Source organism: Octopus bimaculoides, chromosome 5 (genome assembly GCF_046866305.1).
Source record: "Octopus bimaculoides isolate indiv1 chromosome 5, ASM4686630v1, whole genome shotgun sequence".
Classification (NCBI taxonomy): Eukaryota; Metazoa; Mollusca; class Cephalopoda; order Octopoda; family Octopodidae; genus Octopus; species Octopus bimaculoides.
This window is the reverse complement of record NC_142932.1, coordinates 22,203,411-22,224,385: the sequence shown is the minus strand read 5'-3', so window position 1 is coordinate 22,224,385 and position 20,975 is coordinate 22,203,411. Positions and strand designations below refer to the sequence as shown.

Sequence of the window (20,975 nt, the reverse complement as noted above, 5' to 3'; positions counted from 1 at the left end):
GATGATGTCAGCTAACAAACACTTCCCATAGATTTGGTTATCGATTGCCACTGTGGTTATTCCATGTGTTGGATGAGAAATCGAGGCAACCTTGTATTTGTTTACAAGATGACTGCTTGGGACTCCGAAATTTTTTACTAACACCAGTATAATAGAATAATACAGAATGCTGTATGTGACTTTTACCTGAGAATGTACCTTAAGAATGTAAAAATATAAAACAAAGCTATGTATAGGCCTATAGGCTGACTTACAACCAAATCGACTTACAACTAGTCAGTCGGAACCAATTGTGGTTGTTAGTTTATGACGACCTGTGTGTGTGTGTGTGTGTATATATATATATATATATATATATATATATATATATATATATATATATATAATATATACATACACACACCTGCAGATGAAATGGCCTCAACCTTCTTTGGAGTAAAGTGAAGATGGGTATTTCTGCTGCATGGATTGTTTCTGTCTCTGGCTCAAAGTGATGAACCCACAACACTCATCCTGGGTCAGCTGGATCTACCTGAAACAATGTCAAATTTTCCCATGATGTGATCAGCCTCGTGTATCTTTGATCAGGTGTCAAAAGACTTGGCACCCACCAAACAGAAACCTTCATCATGCCAAGTTTATTGTGCAGAATATGCTCAACTTTCTCACATGGAATATGCTAATAGCATTAGTTATTTGATTTATAGTCAATCGCCCATCATTCATCAGCATATGGTGAACATGATCAATGTTTTCCTCAGTGAAGGTAGTTGCAGGTCATCCAGATGCTAGGTCGTCTTCAAACTTCTCCTTTCTCCTAAATTCAGCTGCCCACTTTTGCACAGTTGATAAAACTGGAGCATCATCCCTTAATGTAGCAACCATATCAGCATAAACGTCCTTTTTCTGCAAGTACTTGATAACACCATGATGCTAAATTTTGTCCATTTTCAAGAGAAGTCACTACTAGTTACTTTTGAAGTTTTCTTTGAACAGTCAGATGTCAGTTTACCTGTTAAAAACAATGCAGTTATTAATAAGAAGTGTTGAAATTAAGACATGCAAGATTTCACAGCTCTTGCATCACTCCATCATCAGCCTATGAACTTTTCAGGCTACCCTCATAAACGATGATGGTGATGATGATTTGGAGAAGGATTCCCCCCTTCTCCAATCAAGCTTTGTTTAAAGTTTATGATATATAGGACAACTGTGTTGGAGTGTCCCTTGTCTGAAGGTGTTGGTTATGTTATTTATGATGAAAGTGGGTATAAAGTTAAGATTAAAAATTAGAAACAAAAGGAGAATTGAAAATTAAATACAATTAATTTTATTTTGCTTTGTTTATATATCTTTGCTGAATCTTCTTTCAAAAATCAGATCGTTTATATTAATTGTAAACCACATTAAAAAAAAAGAAATGACTTCCATAAAATAAGTGGTTTCATATATGATTAAATAAATGGGATATCAAGTATCATGCACAATTGTATTTTTAAATATTTCAGATATTTGATGAACCAGGTGGGAAATAATAACCAAAATGTGCAAATATTATTTAGCTAGGCATTACCCATGCCATTACCAGGTATTAAGTAGAAGCAGTTAATGGAGAAAATAATGGTATTAGTCAACTAATATGAAAGACTATCTATTCATTGGTACATTAAAATCCAAGTGAATTTAGTTAAAACTCTGCAATACTGACAAAGTAGAAAATTGTCACAGCCCAAGAAATATATAAAAATAATGTTTAATTCTCATTCCAAAACAAATATATTGAATGCTTACAAAGAAATGCTTTGTTATAATTTTTCACAGAATCCCATTAGGCTAAACATTATCAGCCACTTGATCAGTAAACCTAAGTACTAGTCATTATTTGCACAGTTGAATATTTTAATGAGAAACAGAAAAAAAGAGAATCCATTGTAATCTGAAAACTCTTGGTGGTGAGTTACATGCAAAAAATTGTTTCCTCCTCATACAGATTCCATTTCCAAGTCAAAACCCTCTTGTTCCTCAGCTCCGTTATACATTATTGCATGCAAACCGATCACAAAGAAAGAAGCTCCTGAAATAAACAAATATATGAAAATATAGTGGCAGCTTGAAAGATGGTGGCAACATTATGTGTGTGTCTATAGAACAGGCTCTTTCAGTTTCCGTCTACCAAATGCAATAACAAGGGTTTGGTCAGTTCAGGGGTATCACAGAAGGCATTTGTCCAAGATATTGTGCAATGTGACTGAAGCTAAATCAAGTAGTTGGGAAGTAAATTTCTAACCACACAGACACATCTGTGCCTACACAGCAATGTGTATATATGTATGCGTCGTCGCCTTCCTGGCACGTGAAAAGACATTCGAGTGAGATCGTTGCCAGTACCGCTGGACTGGCTTCTGTGTAGGTGGCACGTAAAATACACCATTTCACTGGCAGCTGCCAGTATGATTTTCATCTGCTCTTAATATATTTTTCTGTTTTAAAACACAGCATGTCCACATGAGGTATTATCTCATGATGCATACTGCAGTAAACTTGTCTATCATTATGGATCAAAATTAAGTGCAATAAACAAATAGATACATCATGCTTAGAAAATTGTAGTCAAGGCCAGTGTGGGTGACATTTAAAAGGCACTTGTGCAGGTGACACATAAAAGGTACCTGTGCCGGTGATACGTTAAAGGCACCGTGCCAGTGACATGTACAAGACACTCGGTACATTCTGTTGAATGACTGGCATTAGGAAGGGCATTTAGCCATAGAAACCAAGCCAAAACAGACTGGGGCCTAGTGCAGCTCTTTGGCTTACCAGTTCCAATCACACCGTCTTACCCATGTCAGCATGGAAAATGGACACAAAATGATGATGATGATGATAATGATAATACTAAAATATTGATTTAGTGCCACAAATTTATAGAATTGGGAAATAGAATCATAATGATCATACTCTCTCAAGCTGAAATCACAACAATATTTGTATACTCATAGAATAAGGAAACTACAATTTATTATGCAACATTTTTTGCTGCAATAAATAGTAAGATGGAAAGGAAAAATAATACACACCAATAACCCAGAAAACAGCCGAACCAGCTCCAGCTACCCAAAAAAGTGGGAAAGATAAAACTCCAACACCAGCATACTGTTGGCCTAAACTCAGTTCATGACCTGTAAACAAAGAAACAAGTTAATAACAAAATATATCATTTATATATATTATTGTGTAACTTCCCTTTATAACACATAGTTTATATAAGACATAATTTCTTATTTAGGTGCAGGCATGGAGTGTGGTTAACAAGCTTACTTTTCAACCATATCATCTCAGTAATCGATGGTTGGAGACTTTTCCTGTGACCAGCTCTTGTTTTTCAAGCACAGTTCTTTCAGTCCCACTGCAGGACAGCTTGGGCAAGTGCCTTCTACAATAGCCCCAGGTCTACAAAAGCTTTGCGAGTTCATTTGGTAGACAGTATTGAAAAATTGGTTGCAAAACTAATAAATCAGTCTGCATTCAATGTCAAAAGGACAGATGGTGAAGAATAGATATTAGAAAAGCTAAGTAAAGGATATAGAAAAATGGAAATAAAATTCTGACCTATGAATATAATAACAGTTAACAAATAGGCACAGGTATGACTGTCTGGATTAAGAAGTTCACTTTTCGGCCATGTAGTTTCTGCTTCAGTCCCACTGTGTGGTACTTTGTGCAAGTGTTTTCTACTAGAGCCCCAGGCCACATAGTTTTGGATTCAGTCCGACTGTGTGGCATCTTGGGCATGTGACTCCCACTACACTGTACAGTTAACCCATTATATTAACAAAAAAGAATAATATAATTATTTTGTTACATACCCATGATTGTACGTTTTTTCTCTTGGTTTTTCAAACTGATGATGTAACATGCACCAAGACAGGCAGCTAGTGCTATTAACAGCAATGGTGATGTCAGGCTGAAAGAAAGAGAAATTATTTCAAATTTTGGCAAAATACTCAACTAAAATCCATATACAGCCAACAACAAAAGGAAATATCAACAACAATTATTATAAACACTGTCAAGTTTAATAAACTTCCTATTTGTGGTGAAGCAAAAGAAAATACCTCAGTTATTTTAATCTTTTAATAAATTGATGACTTCAGGACTTAGATGAGAGAATTTTTGTTGAGATAGAAATAACATGAAAAACTTAAACCTTCAATTAATTACTAAACTGGTGCTAAGTGGTGGCATTCATATTCTGATAGATTAGAAACCTTTTAAAGATAACTAGGTTAATTATTAAATTTTAATAGTTTGTTTGGTCTGGTAAAAGAGGTTTATGTACATGGCCCTCAAAGGCCCTCCAAGACCATTAAGGTCCAATACAGTTGAACCACTGCAAGACGGAAATTCCAGAAGTCTGATGTTCTGGACAAGACAAATTCAGAATATTGGTTAGTACAGCCTAGGGAGACAAACACAGTATGGGTGCAAGGGAAGAGTGGATCACATAAGACTGGATGGAAGTAGAATGAAATCAGCCAGATCTAAGGAGCAGAAGACACTGTAATTGATGAAAGGAAAGACAGTGAGAGGAGATGACATGTCTATAGGTTGAATAACTCCATGCCTATCAATGTGGCTTTAAGTGAAACACCATCTACTAAACATCAAGTTGGAACTTTACATTGGTAAAATACGGCTCATAAAGTTTTCAGATAACAACATAAGAAATATTGAAAAATGCTGAGTTTTCAAAATTCATAAAGTCAACAGTTAGTAGCAGTTCAACTTTCTTTTTATAGCAAACAGCAGATCAGAAAGCATACGCTGAACATGGCTGTGAATTTTAAAAAAGCTGCTACATAATCAAATGATTTCAGGTTCAGTGCAACAGCACTGCACTACCCAATGCCTTGTGAGTGATTTTCTTGAATAGAAAGTATGTGTGGAAACCTTTTGTATGTATCATCATCATCGTTTAACGTCCGCTTTCCATGCTAGCATGGGTTGGACGACTTGACTGAGGACTGGTGAAACCGGATGGCAACACCAGGCTCCAATCTAAATTTGGCAGAGTTTCTACAGCTGGATGCCCTTCCTAACGCCAACCACTCAGAGAGTGTAGTAGGTGCTTTTACGTGTCACCTGCACGAAGGCCAGTCAGGCGATACTGGCAACGGCCACACTTGAAATGGTGTCTTTTATGTGCACAAGCCAGTCCAGGGGCACTGGCAATGATCTCGCTCGAAAATCCTACGGAAGCCAGTCAGGCGGTACTGGCAACGGCCACAATTGTATTTATTCACCCCTCTCCACCACATGACAGCCAGTGTTGTTTTGTTTCCATAGCTTAACAGTTCAACAAAATAGATAATAGAAAAGTACCAAACATAAAAAAAAATAAGTACTGGGGTTGATCTCATTTGAAGATTGTGCCCCATTATGGCCATAGTCCAATGACAAACAAGTAAATGAGTAGCTCAAATTTAGGTTTCTGTGTATAATAAATTATATTGTATTGTCTATGAAGATATTTTGATAAATCAAAAGAAAACCATTGTCCTGACATGATCTAGTAAATATCTTAATTTCTCTTATATAAAAAAAAAAAAACAGTTTTATGAAAATCTATTCATCTATTTCTCCTCGTCCGCAAAACTTGTATAAGAGTGTATTGTGTTTGACAGCAAAAATTAATCTGGCAACTTTTGTTGAAGCTTTCATTTGCTTCTTAGGAGCAACTGACCTATGCTCAACTGCCATTGGCACAAAACCCTTCTCCACTTCAGTCTTTGAATACATAAAAGCACTCAGCACACACTGTAAAGTGGTTGGCATTAGGAAGGACATCTAACTAAGCCAAATCAGACTGGAACCTTGTGCAGCTCTCCTACTTGCCAGCTCTGGTCAAACTGTCCAGCCCATACCAGCATGGAAAACAGACATTAAAGGATAATGATATATATATATATATGCTTTCAAAAATTAAAGCACAACTTAATAAATTCTATGAACACAGGTCAAGTTTTTCCTTCTACTTTTCTCTCTCTCTGTGTCCTGGCTGCTATTTGGGGGTAATCAAGTTACCCCTTGCTTTCCTTGTTTTGCAACTGAGTTTTCCGGGTTGGCTGACCTTTCTGTTTCTGTCTGTCTTAGCAGCTATTTCCTGCTCAGAGAGGTTGGCATTAGGAAAGGCATCCAGCCATAGAAACCATGCCAAATCAGACTGGAGGCTGGTGCAACCCCTCAGCTTACAAGTCCTGGTCAAACTATCCAACCCATGCCAGCATAGACAACAGACATTAAATGACATTGATGATGATGAAAAATACAGGTACATCACTGATTTTACAGGCACTGATGGTCCAGAACCTCTTATAACCAGCACTAATTTACAAGCAGGAACTTCAAATTCTCATGGCTGCCCCAATCAAATTCTCGTGGCTTGCACGATATAGTATTAATAAACTTGTATCATTTATACTAATGTACAAGTACTTGTATTTCATTTAATTACATAAGTGAATTTAATATTTGTTTAATTTAGAGTATGAGCACCCATGACTCAGAAAAATCAGTCATATGGAATGGCTTTGGAAGCAAAGGTGCCAGAAAATTGATGTTGTACCAGAATTCTGAGAGAGGGGAAAAATCACTTACATACAAACAATGACTAAACCAATAAACACGAACAAGTAATTGCTCTGGAAATCTTCAATGTTTTTCATTGTGTATTTGGGTACCTCAGCAAGATTCTTAGGAATTCGAAATTTAGAAGTGTTCAGGAACTCGCCCCATGGTTTAATGGTTTCTCGTTTCTTTTGAAACCATTCCCGTGCAGCAACACTTGACAATGTCACAGACATTTTGGACCTGCAATAAAAGGAAAGGTGGCATTTAGTGACATAAATAACAAAGAGAATCTTCTTAAACAAATCATAGAATTTCTTTCTTGGATATTTTTGGATAAAGTTCTTATGTAATCTTGTGTTGAAACATTGTATCTTAGTTGTTATTTATCAAAAGAATTGAATGATTTTCAGAGTATGTTTGACTAATCAATATGAAAACATTGTTATTTGGTTAAGAAGTTTACTATGTGGTTTCAAATTCAGTCCCACTGTGTAGCACACCTTGCGTGTCTTCTACAATAGACCCAGGTTGATCAGAGCCTTGTGAGTGGATTTGTTAGACAGAAACTGAAAGAAGCCCATCATGCATGGGTGTGTTAGTGCTTCTTTGTCTTGACATCATGCAGCAGTTGTAAGTAAGTGTCACTGCCATATATGTAGTGTCATTAATTTCAAACTTTCTATTAAAACATGTCTGAAATGTTACCTTGCTTGGAAACAGTTAAAGAATTATGACAGGAAGAGCACCCAGCTGTAAAAAAATATCTACCTCAATGTACTCGACATTAAAATAATGATATTGATGATAATTTTATCAGGGATGTTATTTATATTTGTAAACTAATGGTTATGAAGGATAACCTTAGCATGTTATGTAGAAACTCACATCAAAATCACAACTATCTGAAATTAATAATAAAAAGAAATTGTTTAATGATTGAGTACACTATTAAGGTGCACTTTGATTTTCTAACTAATTCAAAATCTTGAGTTTTCTGAAGTATCACAGAAGGTAAGTTCATTTTTATTGGTAAGGGGACAAAGATGGGGTGGGGGATGCCTCTGTGGACACATGGTAGGATTTTGGAAATTACAGTTTGGAGTGTGATGTGAAGACTGTGTGGGTGCATATTTGAACATAAACACATGGCAACTGTTTGAGAATAGTCACTCACATATGCTCAAAACGCATACCTTCATGACTCTTAAATAACAGTAGATGCAGGATTCCAAAACAGAGAAAAACGTTCATCAGGAGAATAAAAAGAATAAACTAAAAAATCAGTACTCTAAAATACCACCATCAGCAGCAGCCCCAAATAAGAACATTAACAACCTTGGAATCTGTGAACTCTCATAAACTAAAGAGCCGCAGAGGAAGCCTGGGCTATTAAAAACATCAAGAATAATCCTAAGGTCTTTTACTCCTTTGCAACCCACACAGGACCAGTTTCCTCTTTCAGCCCACAGGTTGATTGAAATGGCACCCTTCACAGTAATGCCAAAGACATGGCTGAGATCCTGCAAAGTCAATACTGCTCTGTCTTCAGTGACCCTGATTCAGTTGACTCAAGCAGCTTTGCCTCTTTGAATCTTCAACATGTCCTTTCCGACATAACCTTCAATGCTACTGACATCCTAACAGCAATAAAAGAAATCAAACCTGATCCAGCAATGGGCCCTGACAGGTTCCCTACTAGAGTGCTGAAGGAATGCAGACAGCAACTTGCAGCACCTCTGGAGGAAATCACTGTATGTCAGTTTTATCCCTCAAAACCTTCTCTCCCAGTCAGTCATTCATATCTTTAAAAAAGAGAATAAATCGCTCCCAGTAAACTACCGTCCAGTCTTACTTACCTCGCATATCAAAATATCTGAGAGTGTGCTGAGATCAAGACTAACAGCCTTCCTAGAGCAAAATCATCTAAATTGCAACCAGCATGGTTTTCATGGTGGGAGGGACTGTCTAACACAGCTCCTCCACCACTTTGATGACATCTTAAATTTTATTGTCCCTGAAATGATGAAAGGTAATGTCGACCTCGGCAGAATTTGAACTCAAAACCTAGCAGCAGAGAAAATAACGCTAAGCATTTCGCCTGGCATGCTAACAATTCTGCCAGCATGCCGCTTTAATGTAATATAATAATATAATATGATACAAATATATGTGAATGTCAGTGTGTCACACTTTTTCAACTAGCCCAACATATACCATTTTGGAATCAGGCTGACTCCATGAGTAAATTAAAAAATATTCCGGGCCGAATCCAGACCCATAATTCTGAACTTTTGGATTCCCAAGTTTATATTATTGTGATTGTTTTTGGCGATGTTTTTACATGACTTTTTGCGACAAATTTTTTTGTTCGATAACAATTTTTATAATCTAAAAGCTAACTCCGTGAGTAAATTAAAAACATTCCAGGCCGAATCTGGATCTGCAATCCTGAAATTTTGGATTCCTATGTTTTCATTACTATGATTGTTTTTGGCGATTTTTTTTTTTTTAACATGATTTTTTTGCAACGAATACGATCATCATTGAGATATGACTTGGAGGAAGCAATTGCAACAAATTCTCCAAAACAAGTCAGAGATCTGTTTGCAGATCTTCTACCCATTCAGGGTCAGTTGCTAAACGCTACATACTAGCTTTTAAGCTCGTATATATATTTATATATATATATATATATATACAAAATGGCTGATATTTAGCAAGGTGAGACACACATAAGAAGGAAGGAAACAAAGGACCACTGATGAGGTCACAGAAGTGTGACAAAAGAACTCTGGCCGAAATAAGATTAAGATTAATGTAATATAAAGCTGAAGCAAATTAACACCAAATATACAGTGCATGTGTTTTTATTGGCTAAACTGGCAATATGACCATCCCCAAGTACAACAATATATATATATATATATATATATATATATATATATATATATATATATATATATACATACATACATACATATCATCATCAGGGGGCGTATTCATTGTGGGTGTGTTAAATAAACACTGCCAAAGATGGTAAAATTCCTACATAAGAATTCTATTTCTATTCTTCCAGTCAGCGAGATATTATCTAGACGTGGTTTGGGTAAATTATATAAATCTGCGGGCATAAAATATATTCAGAAAAAGTTTTGCTTAAATAAGAAAAGTTATATGACCGCAGGCATACAAGTTGTTTATATATGTATATATGCCGTGGGGATAGAATGTGTTTGTGACACCAAACCACACACGTTTTTTACCTCAATATTTACAAGCTATTTATAGCATATCTGCTGCGATATCCAACGTTTCAAAAAATAATTATCTATTTCATATTCTCTCAAAGCCTATAAATCCTTATGAGATTAACTATATATATATATATATATATATATATATATATATATATATATATATAGTTTTAGGGAAAATAACCAATTTTCAAGAACTCATCGATGAAAATCTACTATCACATATAGAAAAATTAATAATTAAAAGCACAATAAATGAGTATAATATAAAGTAAAGTAAATATCATAAGATAAATATAATAAAAAGATTACACGTGTAATCTTTTTATTATATTTATCTTATGATATTTACTTTACTTTATATTATACTCATTTATTGTGCTTTTAATTATTAATTTTTCTATATGTGATAGTAGATTTTCATCGATGAGTTCTTGAAAATTGGTTATTTTCCCTAAAACTATATATTTTATATATACTTTATCTATAAGGCTCAATTTAATTTTAATTTTTTATAATTTGATTTTAATTGAGATTTTTACCTGTAATTTTGGATTTTGTCCCTAATATTATTATATATATATATATATATATATACACACACACACACACACACACGTTAATAACTGTTATATTATTTAGGTGCGTAAAATATACTAACAAAATAAAGTTTTGTTTAAATAAGTTACATGATCACAAACATGCCGATCGATTATTTATATATAGTACATACACATACGCGCGTTATTAGTCAGACATGAACTGGTTTTTTCATGTGACTATTTTTATTTTGATTAGCCATCACTACTTTTTGTTTGCTAAAATATTGGTATTAAATGTAATCAATATCCATTTTCTTTTTAACGTTTAATATGACGGTTTTTCATGGATTTCGCGGCGAAGGCAAAGAATACGCCCGGGGTCTGGCGTTAGGTTTAGGGTTACGCTGAAAACAGGTGGTGTGCGTATTCTTTACCTCAGCCGATTTTACACATATAAATTACACTTTTAACGCAAATGTCGATTTCAAATTTGATAACACACACCCTCAAAATATAAAGTCAAGTTGAAGTATTATTATGATGTCTAGAAATGACTTAAAGTTTGTATATTTAACTATGCTACAACGCTTAGAATAGCAAGTAGATTCAGTATTCTGTGAAAGCAACTATTATACGCCATTTATACACACATCTATCTATCTCATTATACATAGGATATGCGAGCTACTACAATTAGTTTCATATCATTATGACTCATATTTAAATTGTGTGTATATCAAACAATATTTATATCTCACTGGATGAAGTAAGTTTGTGTCGAGCCCACCAATAACGGGACAGTACACTACATATATATATATATATATATATATATATATATATATATATATATATATACACACATACATACCAACAGGGGGTGAGTTTCATGAAGTGTCAAAAAGTAAACAGCTGAACAAAAAAGTTTTCTGGGAATTATTACGACTTATAAATTTGACATAAGAAGGCATAGAGATTACAACAAATGAAATATTTAAACCGAAAGGTAAAAGTCGAATAAGGAATTTACTCACTGTTTGCCTTTTCTAGTAAGCGTCGAATTATTGTTCTCAGCCCCTTCTATATTTCCTTCCAACAAATGCTGTTCGTCCATCGTTCAGATTACGTGTATATATGTGTTACGTCACACCATCTGTTGCTTTCGTCACCACTTTTTGTGTTTCTTGATTATAACTACAAAAATTGCTGTTTTTGTTTAGTAAAATGTTATTCATTGTTAATTATTCAATACATGTATACAGAAGAAGAAAAATAATCCAAATTCCCTGTTACCTTACCTACGCCTCAAGGACAAAATACTCTGAGTATTCCGACAAAATACTCCGAAAAGATCCACTATGGTCCCTTCAACATTAACAAAATGACGATGAGCCAATGAATCAACATAAACATGGGTACTCGATTTGCTTAAAATAACAAGAACACAAATCTGGGCCCGAACAAATACCGCATGGCAACTAGTCCGATTCTCTAAAAATTCTGCCGATCCACCGCTCTGGACTGATCTCTCTTTCTCTCTCTCTCTCTACCCCCCTCTCTCTCTCTATCCCCCCCTCTCTCTCTCTCTCTCTCTCTAACCTGCCCTAAAAGGGTGAAAGTCAAAGTTGACATTGATGAGATTTGAACTCAGAATGCAGACAGTCAAAACAAATACTGCGAATACTACCAATCCGCTACCTTGTTTTTGCTATTGGTGCTGTGAGAGATGTCACTGTTTAGTCCCGGGTCAGCCCTAATACAGAGGTTTAGTCCCAGTTCAGCCCTAATACAAAGGATCTATGTTTACAGGCGTTCTGTAAACTAACCCGTCCTTTTTTTTTTTTTTTTTTGTCTTTTTGTTATTTTATGGAACTTCATTGAGTAGAAAAAGGGCAAGAAATTGAGTAGGATTGTTAAAAATTCGATTTTCTATATTTTTGTCTCCAACCCTTAATTCCGTGTCCATTTCCTTCCCAATGAGGTAGGGATGTCAAATCCATTTTCTCAAAAAATTTTTTCCAAAAGCCCACGTTTTGGGATACGGAGATTCCGGAAAATACCCAAAAATCGGAATTTAGACCCCCCCCCCCCAATTTCTTCATTTTTCACTTTTCCTGTAACCCTAACCCTAAAACTGTAACCCTAAAGTAATGACAGCCTTTGAGAAAGAGGGAAAAACCTCCTTATCGAAACAAAACTCTGGAAGAAAACCAAAACTTTCAGATAGGGACCATCGGACTCTTACGCGAATTGTTAGAAAGGATCACAAAAGTACAGCTCCCAAAATTACTGCAGCGCTTAATGACCACCTTGAGAACCCAGATTTGTGAGCTGTACAAAGCCAGATTTCACTGGAGGGCTGCAATCAGAAAACCACTACTTTCAAAAATAAATGTTGCAAATTGTTTAGAGTGGAGTAAAAACCTACAGAATTGGTCCGAAGAGCAGTGGAGGAATGTTATTTGCTCGGGTGAGTCATCCTTTCTGACCACCAGCTGAGTATACATGTGGAGACAGCCAAAAAAAGCATTTGACCCAGACTGCCTTCTTTCAACTGTTATACATGGAGGAGGATCTGTGATGATCGGCGGGGAGGGGGGGTCTATATTTTGGAAATTCACTACACACTCCTAGCCCACCTTCCCATTCCTTCTCATCCCACCCCATCCCTCACACCCCCACCCCTACACCCTCTACCACATACTTCACCTTTACCCCACCCTCTGCCTACCCACATACCCCTACCTCCACCCCAAAACCCACCCATGCTTTCCCCACCTCCCAACACCATCACATCACACCACGCTACTCCATATCACACAACACACCACCACGTACACACCAGCACTGACCAATTCCCATCCTCACATTTTCACACCTACATACACACATGCATACGTTAAGATCGCCAGTATTCTCTCACACACACGCACCTTCGTTTTGGGATCACTACCACTTTGTTATCTCCCCTTCTTCTTAACTCTCCTGTGTGACCCTTCTGTCCGGCATTCGCCATGATAGATCGCTGACCACTACACATATTTTTTTCCCTCCTTATTTCTTTCTGTTGAAGAGCGTAGGCTCGAAACGTTAAAGACTTTCTCTATTCATTCACAGTGCTTAGGTGTACTGCAACCTGTCAGAGAGATGGTAAAATAGGAGATAGAAAGCAGCAATAAGTCGAGTGAAGAAAGTAATGACAGCTAAAAGTGCATATACTGTACAGAATCGACGAGGATAGAACACAAGGATTAAAATACCATATATGATGTGTGTATACACAAACAGGAGACATTAATAAATTTTTATGGTTATCTTTCAAAATGTATTGAAGAAAAAAGAAAAATGAAAGAAAACACAAGTGACTGGACTGAGATTGGAAAAGATCTGGCCAAGGGGAGGTAAAAAATATTTGGTGATTATGACATATTTTGGTAAGCAGACGTCTAACGTACAAATTAGTTAGTAAAAAGGAATAAAGAGTTATACTCTGTATGTGTGTGTGTGAGAGAGACAGAGAAAGAGAGAGAACCTACCAAGAAGGATACAGAGAATTTTAAAAGAATAACATTTTCATGGTTGAAAATTTAGGAGTATAGAAATATAGGGGAGATAACTGTGGTTAGTTTAAAAAAATTAAAATAACTACGACAAAAAAGAATGAAATGTATAGAAAAATTACGGGGAAAATGTTATGATAAATATATATCCTAAATTATCTAGTTGAGGGCGAAGATAGACAGTAAAAAAGAAAGAAGAAGAAAAGGAAGATATAAAGAAATGAATGAAGAAATGTGAGACAGTATAACATACATACGCGCATACATACGCGCGCACCCACTGACACATGCTGTGTGTGTGTGTGTTCATACATACACACATGCATACATACATACATACAATCGGTCCTTTCTCTATTGGCAAGAAATCTTGAAATAAACTGAATAATGATATTTAGGTGTCCAGCACGAAGGACATTAACGGGAGAGAATGAAGAAAGGCCCACAAGATTCAAACAATCTAAGGTGCTCAAATGTCACAGGCACACACAGGTGTATGCCACTGATGACTGGAAAGGGAAGTGCTTGAGGGACCTGAAAGACATTAAAATGTTCTCAGTAACATTTCCATGCAAATAAAAGTGGCTGGATTCCTACCTATATTACTATACAATGGTTTGAAAAATATTTTGTAAAATTATTTTTTCTATTACAGGAGTTCAGCTTTTGAGTGAGCCAAAATCCTGCATAAGAATGGTTTTACAGAGCATTTGCCACCAAATTATACATCCCATACTTAAGTTTCACCATTCTGTACTCATAATCTCTGTCTCCTCTGAGCCACTTCTACTGCCACTCATCACCTACTCTTACCTTTATCTTATCACGAATCACTCTTACCTTTATCTTATCACGAACCACTCTTACTTTTGTGCAACTCTGCTATTGCCAACCATTCTCCTTCTGACTCTACACCAAACAACCCTGCCATTTCCATTATATTCTTACACCTTTTGTCCACCCATTCTAGTTCTTCTGATGTCATAGCTCTCTTTCCTATTCCCCTTCTCACCCACTCAAGCAAATATATACAATCTAAATTATCAAGTACTTTCTATACTTATACTCTTGCCCACACCTCTCAGTCACCCATTTCTGGCCTTTCTACAGACATTGTTCTCTCTCTCTCTCTCCTATTCTCCTCTTCAGTCTACATGTCTTAAGCTACTGATTATTCTCCACATTTACTGCACACAAGGCAAACCCCTTCCTATGTTGTTGCCACGATGGACTCTGCTCCCTACTCCTTCCAGTGTACACCTGCAGTGATTAGACAATGAGATAATCTCTTTACTGCTGGTACCATAAAAAATGCATCCAGGGAAACATATAATGCAGTGCGACCATGCTGGGGCACAGCCTTGACAGCTTTAGTTCAACAGATTAACCCCAGTACTTATTTCTAAGTCTGGTATTTATTTTATTAGTCTCTATTTCTGAACTGCTAAGTTACAGGGATGTAAACAAATCAACACCAATTGTCAAGTGGTGGGGGTTTACAAACAGTCACACATACACACACATATTTCTCTGTCTCTCTGTCTTTATCTCTCTATCACTCTCTCTATCACTCTCTGCCTCTCTCACTGTCTCTCTATCTGCACGCACGCACACAAACACACACACACATCTCTCTCTCTCTCTCTCTCTCTCTCTCTCTCTCTCTCTCTCTACCACTCTATCTCTCTTTATCTCTCACTGTCTCTCTATCTCTCTCTGTCGCTCTTTATCTGTCTATCTGCACTCACACAGACACACACATACACACACAGATGACAGGCTTCTTTCAGTTTCAGCCTACCAAATACATTTACAAGGCTTTGGTTGGCCAGGAGCTATAGTAGAAAACACTTGCCTAAGGTGCTGTACTGTGGGACTGAACCCAAAACTGTGTTGTTAGGAAGCAAATTACTGAGCCATATAGACATACCTGTGCCTGAATGTATAAAATGTAATTAGTTTACACAAGCTGCACTATCAGTCTGTTAATACATTAAAGAAGAAAAGATGAATGTAACTGTCTCATTGTTAAAAATTACAATGACAATTGGCAAACACTGAAGTCACAGTTTTTATGAACAAAGACATCAATAATAGATTATGGTACAAAAGAAACGACACCGACAATATGTCTGCAACTACAGATTTACCACAACAATGAACTTCTTAACTGTCAACATTTTCGTTGCATGCGTGAAATAACACAGCCCACACATCCTTCCATACTTTTGTTTCTCTGTCTGAATGCCATAACATTCTGCATGTTATTTACTGTCATTTACTAATTTTTCTCAGTTGAAAAATTTTTCGCATGTTTAACTCTTTTCTTATCATATCTTGGTTGAAATACGGGCATGGTTTCAGTACATTTTGAAAATAATGAAAGAATTTTGTAAAACAGTTGTGTGATTTTAACATGAAATTATGATGGAAGATTTTAATTTAGATTGCTTTAAGACAGTAAGTTTGTTGTGGCATAGGATTTCTCAGGTGAGATGATATCAAAAGGATTTTCTTTTTCTCTGTTGCTGGTTTCAGTCATTGGACTGCAGCCAAGCAGGAGTATAGACTTGAAGGCTTTGGTTTAAAAAAAATTGATCCTTGTACTTATTTTTAAGTATGGTACTTATTCAATCAGTTTCTTTTGCTGAGCTGCTATGTTACAGGAGTGTAAACAAACCAACACCGGCAGTCAAGTGGTGACAGGGACAAAACACATTCACACATGCCTGCACACACACACGTACGCACATGCACATGCACACACACACACACACACACGCACATCACGTTTTTCATTAATAATAAGCAGAAGGTACAAAGTTATTCAAGAGCCAAAAGTTTGGTGCATTGGCACTTAGAGTTTGATAATTGCCAACACACAAAACTCTCAGCCCTTGAGTCACTCAATAACTTCTGTCGATTATTAATAAAAAATGCATATCAAACATCCAGTTGTCATGGTGTTTGGAGTGATCATTACTGATGGTGACATTATACCTCCATTCATCTTCCCATACGGCCTCAAACTCACCATGGAGGCCTACAACAAGTGCCTGGAGGAGATAGTGCTGCCCTGGGTCAAGAGAGTGGCTGCTCGAAGACCCTATATCTGGCAACAGGACTCTGCGCCATCACACACAAGCAGGAGAACCCAGTTATGGCTGTCAGACAATTTCTGTGACCACATCTCTCCTAACATCTGGCCACCTAACTCCCCAGACTGCAACCCTCTTCATTATTATGCGTGGGGCACAGTTGAGCAAGCGACCAAGAAAACTCCTTGGAATACCAAAAATGAATTGAAAGCAAGGATTATGGCAGCATTCACCAACTTAAACAATGAGACCATCCAGAAGAGTTGCAGGAGATTCTGAAGTCGTATGGAGGCCATGGTTGAAACCAATGGTGATTTTACTGAATAAATTTACTCCTTTTGAAGTATTTGAAGATATTTTTATGTAATTTTGCTAAATATGTCTGATAAAATGAGATGTCAGTGTTATGTTCATTTTTGCATATTGACTTTTGTGGACTTGGAGAAAGCTATTGACAGAGTCTCCCGTTCCCTTATCTGGTGGATGATGCAGAAACTAGGGATTGATGAATGGTTAATAAGGGCCATACAAGCCCTATACAGAGATTCAATTAGTAAGGTTAGGGTTGGCAATGAGTGTAGTGAATAATTCTGGGTATGTATATGTATTTATATGTGAGCATGTTTGTGATTGTATGAGTATGTATGTGTACATGCGTATATTTGTATGTGTGTGGGAGAGAGAGAGAGACAGACAGACAGACAGAGAGCGTACATCCTAAAAACTTGCAAATGATCTCAACAAATGATATCTCATGGCAACCATACCTTGCCAGAAATCACTGCTTAAAGACTAGACTTTCTCATCAAAGCCATTTAATACTTCAGCTCTAATCGACCAAACAGACATTAAACTACAGATGCTCAGGCTGAACATTAACTACATCTAGCTCATAAGTTGGGAAGGATGGTGTGGTTACTGACAACGTATCTCCTATTTTGAAGATAATATATATACATATATATATATATATACATACATGCATAGATAGATAGATAGATAGATAGATAGATAGATAGATTGATAGATAGATAGACATATTGTGTGTATAAATATATATATATATACACACACACATGCATATATATATATATATATATATAAATATATATTTTATATATATATACACACACTTATATGTATGTATATACACATATATATGAGGAATGATCAGTAAGTATCCAGACTGTTGCCATAGTAACGAAGCTAAAGCATGCAAAGCGAAGCCACTTGGCACAAATTAACCTTCAACTCTGCTGTGCATATGCACTAAGTTTTAACATTCTAGTTGACTTCTGCTGTTTACAGCAGTGCTTGGAAGGAAGGTGTGTAGCGTGTGATCATCACATTGACCATGACAGAAAGTTGAGCAGAGAATCTGCATCGAATTTTGCCAAAAGCTTGGCAATACCTGTTCAAAGGCCTACGCTAAGTTTCAAAAAGTTTTCATCATTCTCGACACAATCGAAGAGATCTTGTACAACTGAAACCCAAGTGTCTTATTGATCAGCTGAAAACAGTTTTGGCACAAACTTGGCAGACACATGTCTCCTACACAAATCTTCAGTGATAATGGACTGAACTGAACCATAACTAATCTGCACATCCTCTAATAACTCACGGATGGTGATTCTCATACAGTCCTCTCCACACACTTTCTGCAACTTTGCATAGGCCTCTGAGCAGGTATCATCATGACAACTTTCTCCGTAATGGTCAATGTGACGATCACACGCTACACATGTTCCTTTCAAGCACTGCTGCTAACAGCAGAAGTAAGCTAGAATGTTAAAACTTAGTGCACATGCACAACAGGGTTCAAGGTTGATCTGTTCCAAGCAGCTTCACTCTGCATACTTAAGCTTTGATATTATGGCAATAATCCGGATACTTTTTGATCATACCTTTTATATATGTGTATGTATATCTATCTATCTATCTATCTATCTATCTATCTATCTATCTATCTATCTATCGTTATATACATATATATATATATATATATATATATATACATACATACATATAGGGAGGATAAATAGGTAATTTGGGTGGCTGGTAGGTATGTAGGTAGCCAGGAATGGATGGAACGAGAACAACAGGTGGGTAAGCAGGTTGGTAGGTAGGTAAGAAAATAGGTAAGTTGGTGAGTGATAGATAGGTTGGTAGCTAGGCAGGTAGAAATGTTGGTAGATAAGAAGATGTATTGTTAGGTAAATGCATAGGCAAAAAGGTAGGTGAAAAGATAAAAGAATCAACTGAATGAATAGACAGATATATAGATAAATAGATGAACATGTAAGTAGATAAATGAATAGATAGAAAGATAGGCAGACTAACAGAATGATTATGTATGCATGCATGCATGTATATGCACGCATATATACAGAGAGAGGGAGAGAGAGAAATGAATAGATAGACAGACAGACAGGCAGGCAAGCAGGCAGATAGATAGATAGATAAATAGATAGATAGATAAATAGATAGATAGATAGATAGATAGATAGATAGACAGATACACACATACATACATTCATACATACATACATACATACATACATACATACATACAAAAGTAGATATGTTGGTAGATAAATTAAGAGACAGACAGATAGACAGATTGGTAGGTAGATAGGTGCGTAAGTAACTAGGAAGGAAGGTAGGTAGGTAGGTAGATGGATGGATAAGTAAGCATGTAAAGAAACAGATGAGACACACACACACACACACACACACACACACTCACAAATACACACACGCGTAATGGCATAGACATATAAATACTTGTATTTATCCTCATATTGTGACATATTGAAGTGCATATACGCACACATACACACATACATTCATACGCACATGCATGAAATGGCACGTACATTATAGCATCTCTTGTTGATAAGGAGACAAGGAGAGACGTGTGTATTCTAGTGAGAGTTTACCTAGCGACTGCAAACATTATGATGAAGTTGAAGAACAGAAATCCATACTCCTTAATTAATAGAGAGACAAACAGACAGACAGGTAGACAGTGACTAATGTTTTATAGTGACTGGAATGTGCATGTCTGATGCACATTTGCAGGTGAGTCGTTTTTTTCATTGTATGCATTTATAAATATATATATATAAACATTCACGCATAGAGATATATGTATGGGTTATTGTTGTTGTGGTCTATTTTCTTCCTTCTTCCTTCTTTATTATTATCATTATTATTATTATTATAATTATAATAATAATAATTATTATTATCATTATTGTATTTCACCTGTCGTTATGTTCTGAGTTTCGTTTTCATCCTTTTGGGGTCGATAAATTAAGTACCACATGAAACAATGGGGTCAATGTAATCAACTAGCTCCCTCCCTCAAAATTTCAGGCCTTGTGCTTTTAGTAGAAAGGATTATTATTATTATTATTATTATTATTATTATTATTATTATTACTATTATTATTATTATTACTATTATTATTATTATTCTATACCTCTGAGTCATACCTTTCCATCTTAAAAAAGGAGACTTTGTATAAGGTTATCTTAGATACATGGTGTCTGATAATAAAAGATGGGTTGGTCATAACTGGAACACCAGTTGAACAATGAAAAGTTTGCAATCATTCAATGTTGTTCTTGATGTTGTTTTTGTCACAAATAAGTGCCAGGCACTAAACAAATGCTTTTTTTCTTTTTTTTTGTTTAAAGACAAATTTCTAAAGGCTTGTAAGGGTTCTTCATATTTCTTGTGCCATGAGTCACAGAATGCACAGCAACACAAGTCCCACTCAACCTGCTGTAGTTGCTTCATTTCTATATAGCATCTACAGACTTATAATATACAAAATCAAAATCTGATCTGGCAAGAGACAAATATAAACTGTTTATATGGAAAAC

General features: G+C 36.1%; 1 protein-coding gene and 1 long non-coding RNA gene across 2 annotated transcripts in view; one reads left to right on the top strand and one right to left on the bottom strand.

Annotated features, from left to right (window-relative positions):
• Positions 1-1,307: 1,307 nt before the first annotated feature.
• On the bottom strand, positions 1,308-11,562 carry LOC106880250 (prenylated Rab acceptor protein 1). The gene is made up of 5 exons (XM_014930118.3): positions 11,461-11,562; positions 6,658-6,870; positions 3,867-3,964; positions 3,078-3,179; positions 1,308-2,074 (listed from the first exon to the last, which is right to left on the bottom strand). Exons 1-5 carry the CDS (start codon positions 11,538-11,540, stop codon positions 1,983-1,985), a joined length of 585 nt encoding a protein of 194 aa, XP_014785604.1. The 5' UTR covers positions 11,541-11,562; the 3' UTR covers positions 1,308-1,982.
• An 8,406-nt stretch (positions 11,563-19,968) lies between these two features.
• Positions 19,969-20,975, top strand: part of LOC128247819 (uncharacterized) — a 52,998-nt gene continuing 51,991 nt past the window's right edge. The window contains exon 1 of the long non-coding RNA XR_008264141.2: positions 19,969-20,165. This is a non-coding gene — a long non-coding RNA (uncharacterized LOC128247819). The remainder of the gene's footprint in view (positions 20,166-20,975) is intronic.